The sequence below is a fragment of the Triticum urartu genome, chromosome 5, assembly GCF_003073215.2.
Source record: "Triticum urartu cultivar G1812 chromosome 5, Tu2.1, whole genome shotgun sequence".
NCBI lineage: Eukaryota > Viridiplantae > Streptophyta > Magnoliopsida > Poales > Poaceae > Triticum > Triticum urartu.
Genome location: NC_053026.1, coordinates 542,656,550 through 542,665,285, shown reverse-complemented (window position 1 = coordinate 542,665,285; position 8,736 = coordinate 542,656,550). Strand labels below are relative to the sequence as shown.

The 8,736-nt window shown below is 46.1% G+C and overlaps 1 protein-coding gene across 1 annotated transcript; it reads right to left on the bottom strand.

Moving 5' to 3' along the window:
- Window positions 1-6,934: 6,934 nt before the first annotated feature.
- Window positions 6,935-7,717, bottom strand: LOC125510546. The gene is made up of 2 exons (XM_048675763.1): window positions 7,557-7,717; window positions 6,935-7,450 (listed from the first exon to the last, which is right to left on the bottom strand). Exons 1-2 carry the CDS (start codon window positions 7,644-7,646, stop codon window positions 7,136-7,138), a joined length of 405 nt encoding a protein of 134 aa, XP_048531720.1. The 5' UTR covers window positions 7,647-7,717; the 3' UTR covers window positions 6,935-7,135.
- Window positions 7,718-8,736: the final 1,019 nt, after the last annotated feature.

Below are 8,736 nucleotides of genomic sequence, written 5' to 3'. Positions count from 1 at the left end.
GGCGCTCATTCCCTCGGTTGGAATTGGTAGCGATGGGGGCACGCTTTCGCCCTCATTATTCCCCTCTTTATCTTCCTTTGAGGGCTCCGGGCAAGGTGCTAGCTCGAGCATCTTTTCCAGTACCGGATTGTCCAAACCCTCAGGAAGGGGGGCCGAACACCGAATCATCTTTGCCTTTTTTAGCCAGTCCTAGTCAAAGAGCGATTTCTCAGAATGACATCATGATAAATGAAAGACGGTGTGTTCGCCTAGAGGATTACTTACTTGTTCGGCGGTGCGGTTGCTGCTCACGTCCTTGGTAGTATCCGGACACTCTATTTGGGGTCCGAAGAATGATTTATACATCTCCTCGTGCGTCAGGCCGAGGAAATTCTGAATAGTGCGCGGTCCTTCTGGGTTGAACTCTCACATGCGGAGGGGCCGGCGTTTGCAAGGCTGGACTCGACGAACCAGCATGACTTGCACCACCGTAACCAGACTGAAATCTCCTTCTAAGAGATCTTGAATACGGCTCTGCAATATAGGCACGTCCTTGGCTGGACCCTAGCTCAGCCCTCTGCTGATCCATGACATCAGTTGTGGTGGAGGGCCCGAGCGGAAAGTAGGGGCAGCCACCCACTTGGCACTTCTGGGAGCTGTGATGTAAAACAACTCCCATTGCCATAATCCGGACACCTCTGGAAAGGAACCCTTTGGCCATGGAGCTCCAGCGATCTTTTTTATTAATGCGCCTCCGCACGCTACATGCTGCCCCTCGACCATTTTCAGCTTCACGTCAAAAGTCTTGAGCCACAGGCCGAAGTGAGGGGTAATGCGGAGGAAGGCCTCACATACGACAATAAATGCCGAGATGTGGAGAAAGGAGTCCGGGGCTAGATCGTGGAAATCTAGCCCGTAATAGAACATCAAACCCCTAACGAAGGGATCCAGAGTAAGGCCTAGACCTCGGAGGAAGTGGGAGACGAACACAACGTTCTCATTGGGTTCAGGAGTAGGGATGACCTGCCCTCGGGCAGGCAGCCGATGCGAAACCTCGGCGGTCAGGTATCTGGCCTCCCTCAACTTCTTGATATCCTCTTCCGTAATGGAGGAGGGCATCCACCGGCCTTGAAGGCTAGATCCGGACATGATTGAAGGTCCAAAGCACCTGACCTGGGCTTTGGGTGTTGGAACTCGAGGCGGGGGAAGGATTCGATTGAGCACGGGAGGGGAAAAAAGTAAAAGCCTTGTCCCTTTATAAAGAGGGTGAATATCAAGCGTCCTCCTAGTGGCCGTTTGGGACTTGCCTAAAATCTAGGAGTCCTAGGCACGATTGGGTTACCCATGACCGTATTGATGAGAATCCCATAATTAGGGGAACACGATCTCTGCTTTGACAAGACGTGTCAAGAAACCGCCTCGCGTTATGGGCAGGGCTGGTTAAAGAAAAACGGTTCAAATAATCACCGGGCCATGGCTTAATGTCATGTTGCCAAAACAAGTCAGCAGATTAGATTTGTGGAAATATTATTCTCTCTACGGTGGTATGTGGAACTTATTTTGCAGGGTCGGGCACTATCCTTGTATTCAAATTCTTCCATGGTGTATTCGGAGGAGGAACCCGCCTTGTAATGCCGAAGACAATACTGCGCGCCGGACTCATCGTCATTGAAGCCTGGTTCAGGGGCTACTGAGGGAGTCCTGGATTAGGGGGTCTCTGGACAGCCGGACTATATCCTTTGGCCGAACTATTAGACTATGAAGATACAAGATTGAAGACTTTGTCTCGTGTCCGAATGGGACTCTACTTGGCCTGGAAGGCAAGCTAGGCAATACGGATATGTATATCTCCTCCTTTGTAACCGACCTTGTGTAACCCTAGCCCTCTCCGGTGTCTATATAAACCGGAGGGTTTTGGTCCGTAGGACAACATATAATCATACCATAGGCTAGCTTCTAGGGTTTAGCCTCTCCGATCTCGTGGTAGATCAACTCTTGTAATACTCATATCATCAAGAATAAATCAAGCAGGACGTAGGCTTTTACCTCCATCAAGAGGGCCCGAACCTGGGTAAACATCATGTTCCATGCCTCCTGTTACCATCCGCCTTAGACGCACAGTTCGGGACCCCCTACCCGAGATCCGCCGGTTTTGACACCGACAATGATGCTGACCGTTGCCTTGCAAAGATGCACGAAGGTGGACAAAACGACATGGAGTTGGGCTTCAAATTTACCGGCTCCACTCTACATTCGGCCAAGACATCGGAATTTTTTTTGAAGATGAGATGCCCAGCCCGACCTTGAAGAACTATGAGGGCACCGCCTACGCCGACACCGGGTTAGGAACCTCGTGCCCATTGCTGGGGGGCACCTCACCCACATGGAAGGAGACGATAGCCCTTGCCCCTTGAATTGCCGCAGGGTGGCCTCATTCAAATCATATTTGCACCACCCATCTCGGTCAGCGCGGCAGGGACTCATCTCTGACTACGAGGAGAAGCGGCGACTGAAGAAGAAGGGGGACTAGAGTGGTACAACTTTGTTGGCCTACCAAGTGCTTGCTACCTGTACTATCCCCTCCCTCGAGGGTGGGGCAAGGGGACATAAGAACGTTTGAGAGCATTCACTTGGCACGACAATTGAGGCGACTTCCGCATTCAGGGGACACGATATTTCGCTACCACTCAAATTTTAAGGTAGTCGTAATCCCATCTAGGGACATGGACCCTAGCTCACATCTTTTCTGGGCACTAGGAACCCTGATCGTCTTGGGTCGAGGTTTCGTCACGGGTATGGTTGTCCATCTGCTCGAATAAGATCATGATTTCAGGGATGACTCGAAAACTTTGGTGACTGATGTGGCACCACGACCCTTTAGGGAGCTAATAGAAAGGGCTCTCGAGAGGGAGGGGCTAGACACTAGGCATCCTCCCCTTAGACAAAATGAGTCCCATGTTGTTGGTGTAAATCCTAGCAGACCCTTTGGTAGCGTATCACGACTAGCCGGAAAGCCCGGCGGGGAAACAAGAGACTGGTTTACCCAAGTTGAGGCGCTCACGGTGAAGGTAAAACCCTACTCCTGCTCTTATGTATTGATTGGAAGGGGTACAAATTACAGAGGGGATCGTTATGATCGTAGGCATAGCAAAGGGTGAAGATTGTGTCCATCATCTAGCCTGGACCCTGACTTATAAACGATGTCGGGGATCTAGGGTTTACAGGATCTTAGTCAATTATGGCGGTTGGAGGAGTCCAACATCGATCCGGCCTCCTTGTCTTGCATGGAAAGGATGTCGGTTTCCTTCTTCTGAATGGCCAAAGTTCGGGCCGGATTCTGGGGCGTACGCCATCCTGGGGGTCATGAGTTAGCCTAATGGGTCGTCTTCCGGTACCAGGAGGCACCCCTAGGCCGTGGCACCATCACACGTGGCCACGTAGAATTTGAGTACTGGTGAGGGGCTTGTCAATGAGTAAGGTTACCCACTCAAAAGGAACTGATATGACCAACCCTGACTGACACATCACCATGTGTGTCTAAGGGCTCCCGTGTTGCACCATGCAGTGCCCGAGTAGACACTCATGAGATGAGTGGCCGGGTGTGGGATTTCAGGGATTATGTGGTTAAGGGAGATATGTTCCTCTTAACTGTAAGATTGTCTAACTGTATCCGATCTAACCAGAGAGTATCCCTAACGAACCGCCTTTGGCCTCATATAAGAGGAGGCCCTAGAGGAGAGAAGCAGGGGGTCTAGCTCAAAGATAATAAACTTGAAAATATACTCCTAGTAATCGTCACGATCATCAATAAAAAGACGTAGGATTTTTACCGATCCTAGGGCCTGAACCTCGGTAAAATCACCGTGTATGTTCATCCGCTAGCTAGTTCCCTTCAGGCACCACCCTCCCCCTCCTTCAATCGAGTTATAAAAGATTGATCCACCATTATTCATCGACACTAAGGGAAATAGATAATATCTTTTTTGGATTTTCTTGACCGTTGTGACAATAAAGGGTCACTGTAAAATGATGACTGACATCAAGTCGCACCCATTTGTCTGGATAAGAACAACTTAAAATTCCACGAGATAGTACAAACTCCTAGTGTCATCAAACCATTAGTAGCCACCACATTAGTACTTTGAATTTTATGCAACTTCTTTCTATATGACAATTGAAGCACTCGTCAGATAAACACTTCTGCGCTGAGCAGTTGCCACTTTATCAGTACATAAAAGACCAAAAGAAACCATGCACTTCATGTCTTCAAATACGCCAAGCCCCATATTTAGTGCCTTCTTTTGATCAGACAAAATAAACAACACTTGCATTGCATAGTGGAAAAGCTAGCAGACAGAATCCTTTTAACTGAAGAGATTCAGTATCAGCAACCTTTGGAACAGAATCCTGTTCGTGTTAGCTTTCTTTTGATGACCACCATTAGTGGTGGTGGTTTTGCATAACGCAAGTTGCGTGCATCTTATCTGCTTTTGGTTTCTATAGAACTCCTGCTAGGTCACACTAGGTTAAGGTCTAATGAAGTGCGATCTTCATTGGAAACTACATATATATTTGTGCAGTTCAACTAATGATCAATGGTCCAGATGTACTTTTAGGGCATCCATAAATAATGCACAATGGAATAAGGCTCAAATTTTGACTTGTGTACTTTGGCGCTAATTATTTTGTTTCTTCCTGTCATTCTAGCAAAATATATATGATTTAGAATGAAAGAACGGTGCTCAGTTGCTGCATTTGAAAACTATAGAGCAGTTGTCTTCTCCTCAAGGATTGAATTGGATGTATTGTAGTTAATTAGCTACTTGTGAATCCCCACACAAACAATTAGCAACTTGAGAATTGTTAAAGCGGGGAACACTAACACTGAGAATCAGAGTTAACAACAACTGTGCGCATTTTATGGAACTCATATTCAATGGGTACACTTGGAGATCCTCGACTTAATTAGAGACCCATACAAAATAGTGGAAGCTGAGTGATATTATTCACAATTCTATCAACTTGAACACATGTTTTGCATATATATGCAAGTCGAAGGAACATCTCTCTCTTCAGTAAATGGAAATTTGATTCGTGGGAATGTTCAGAAGAAACATCTAATGCAAGTATTTCCTGATAAAACAACATGGTAGTAGGATTATTTTCTGGATTTGGAGTGTGGCTCCACGACGAGAAAATTGGTCAACCCAAAACCACGGCTCGTCCTTTTGTTGATAAATTTCCTGCAAATATCAGTGTAAATACTCCATCCATTTCCCAGTATGATTGAATTTCTGTCTTAATTTTGAAAGTCACTTTCCACTGGAGTAATTTTAATAGTTAGCCACACACAAGAGAAAACCAAGAGTGTGTTGTCCACACCCTTAAAAATATTCCAAGGACCTATCCCTAACACGTTGTGTCAAGCATCAAGTGCCTTGTACTTAATAAAAGAACCAAATGGGCTACTAGTCAAATCCCATTTGATCAGCAAAACAAGAGAAGTTCTACCATACTGTAAAAAGAAAATACTGATTAATCCAGCCACTTGCACCAGTTAGTTCAACCATGCAGTCAGCAACCATAAAAGAAACACAGCACAAACTCTTATTGGAACTCCAACTCTGCTCAGCTCTTAGTGAAACCATCTTTCCCCATGCTGCACTGAAAAATCTTTTTAACAGTGGTGCTGCCCTGTCCTGCCCTAATGATGAGTGGCCACCACTCATTTTTCCCCCTGCCTGACACCACCATGCACCACCTTATCCTCTCCCTGTTTATTTAGCTTTCAGCACCCCTCCTCTAGCCTAGCCATCTTGTCCTTTGCAGCCAGTATTTTTTTTCATTCTTTGGCACTAGAAAAGATGATTTGCCAATGCAGTGCAGAACACACTCAGATTCTAGCAAGAGCAAGAGGTTGGGCTCGGAGTTCAGACAGCTTTTACCGCTTGTTCCATAACCGCAGCAGTAGTTATCTTCAGGTGCTCTCTCAGGTCCCAACTCAGCTGCTGCAAAAGGTTTGATGAGGGCCTCTAGTGCTGCACCTGTGCCGTCACAGTGCCCTCTCGTAGTACATTCGAAAACTTAGGCATCTCTGCTGCTTTTGGATGGATGACACAACACAAAGTTGAATCCCCTTAGAGCTTTAGTGAGCTGTGCGCTTGCTAGGCACATCTTTTTCCATGTCACAAGAGGTCTTTACTTGCAGTTTTCTGTTTTCGCAAAAAAAAAAGAGTTCTTTAGTTGCAGATTTCTGTTTTCGCAGCGCCAAAAAAAGAGTTCTTTAGCTGCAGGTGGTTTCTTTATTGGTGCGGTGTGGTCACATCGCCATTTGGCAAAGAAGCCAAGGAAACATAGCTATCTCCTGCCTGTTTCTTATCAGGCCGATGCTGTCCGCATGACTGTGATGCATCAGCTAACGTCCGAACAGCCTTGCCAATTCTGCGTGTGCATTTTCCATGAAACCAACGGGTGGAGGTAACGACTGCTTCCTGCATCATGCACACAGTAATGGCAATGGACGTTTGGAACAAGAATATTCAGGTCAACAGCTCAGGACCCCTTTCAGGATGCTCCAAATTTGTCGACAGAGTTTTGCCCGGTCCGCCTGTTGCCACAAGGGAGACAGAGATACAGCTCCCCTTCTCTCCCTTGGATTCCTCACCTCATTCGCCTTCCGGGAAAATAAAATAAAAGAGTAGACCTGCGACCTAGTAGTAGTATTCAGGACGTGAACTACACAGAAATATAGACATAAACAACCCAGCAGACCAATTTTTCTGTATCATCGAGAAATAGTCGTACCCAGCTGAGCAAAATATATACAAAGATGCGCGAGCTGTTGATATCGACGCGCATTCTGATCGGGCATGACGACGTTTCTTCAGTACGGCACACGACGCCATCGACAGCGAACGATCTGTCCGTCCCATGATTTGAATTTCAATGCAAAGAGTGATACAAAGAATATACTCGCATAAAATGACTCGCAATAGGTTGTACATACATGCATATCGATGAGCTTTGATTTTCCACACGAGCTAGATCAGTTTGCGTACAATCAGCTGCAGGGGCAGGCAAACCTAGAGCTCCCCTTGAGTACAGCGACAGGCAGTGGCAGGAGAGTGCTATGGACAAACGGTCGTTCCAGGAGAGCCTAGAAGAACTTGTTGAACTGGCCGCTCAGGGACCCCTTCACGTTTGAGTACAGCCCGTAGAGCGAGTACTGCTGCAGGTTCGACACCTCGTACCACGAGTTGAGGACCGACTCGTGCTTGTCCGTGCCCGAGAAGGCCAGCTGGATGCCGATGCTGCAGTCCATGGATCCCTGGTTATTGCTCTTGCATATGTTTGTTCTGATGGCGCAGGTTTGCTTGCCCAGGCAGATGAAGTTTGGCTTCCCTGTGCAGGCACCGCACCCATCCTTTTTCCAGTGCAGGTTCTGAAGCTTGCCTTTGTTGAATTCAAGAACCTAGATATAAATCAACAACATAGAGCAGCAACATTCAGAATTCGCTTGGTTAAAAGTTTACGGATGATGGCAACAACGGTACATCTCTGTGGTCCCACTCCCATACCAGGGTGAAGCTGGACACTGTAACTGAGGAATTGGAGACAAAGACTGGTTGAGATCTGGCTGCATACTTCCTACCAGCAAATGCTACCATGTACCCACCAGCTGAGGCCTACAAAATGCAAAGACCTTTGGTCATACAAATTTGTATACACACGACAAAAATGACTGAACATTATCTAGTGAGAACTAGTCAGCCATGACACAATATAAATTCAGGTTATTACACAGGTAAAAAAGAGCAGAATTTCTCAGAGTTATACCGCCCTATTGTAAGTTGGGACAAACTATACTTCTTCATCTATTGTAGCCGGAGACGATCAAGTCTCAACCAATACCAACTACCATGGAGTTTTCAGAGTTAGGGGGATGGGAATAGTTGAGATGGAAACTAAACAACGAATGTGCTAGTCCTGAAAGTTCAGTATCCACAGATGGTGAAACAGTCATGAAAAGAATACTATGATTTGAGAGGATAATGGGCTACCATATTCCATAGCTGCTGAAGAGGTGGCTGATGGAGTGCGATACTTTTATGGACAGTGAATTAACAAAATGCTACTACAGGTTCCACCATGGTTTATCGAAACACACAAGCTCCATTTTCAGTTGATAGGGTTATAGGTACAAATATCACCTGGCCAAGTTCTTGTCACTAAAAAAGACAGCAGTAATGCCCAAAAAAAGAAAACACAGTAATCATAAATTAATAAGAACTGGCCAAATTGCATCATCCAGAAACCTTTGGCAATTTGACACTTGACACCCTCCGTCCCTTCCCTCGACAAGTCGACTTTCACACTGCTGGAAACCAGCAAGTAATACTGGCACATGTCTGGTTCACGACCAAATTTAACCATACCAAACTATCACAGCAACCATACTGGCCACATAGCAACATGTTAGCACCAAGCCAGCCAGGCCCCTTGCTCTTTGATATACCTAGTTATCTGTCGGTATAACTTGTATAAAATAGCAAACCTTTTTCTTTGTTTGAGTTCAGGAAGCAGGAAGTTCAGAGGGGATATTCAACACAATATAAATGATGGTTCGTTTCTAGCATTCTAAATGGATGGCTGGACAATGAATCACAAAATAATCCTTCAAAACTCTCATAATGCTGTCTCCTTAAGGCAATAACCATGCTGTCTCTAAAATGTAAATGCAGTCAGATATCAAAAAAG

Bases quoted from the DNA above. Each gene is read 5' to 3' on its own strand.
- LOC125510546 (XM_048675763.1), bottom strand. From the start codon at position 7,646: ATGGTAGCATTTGCTGGTAGGAAGTATGCAGCCAGATCTCAACCAGTC. The intron at 7,451-7,556 runs GTATGGGAGTGG...ATTTATATCTAG, and splicing joins CAGTGTCCAGCTTCACCCTG to GTTCTTGAATTCAACAAAGG.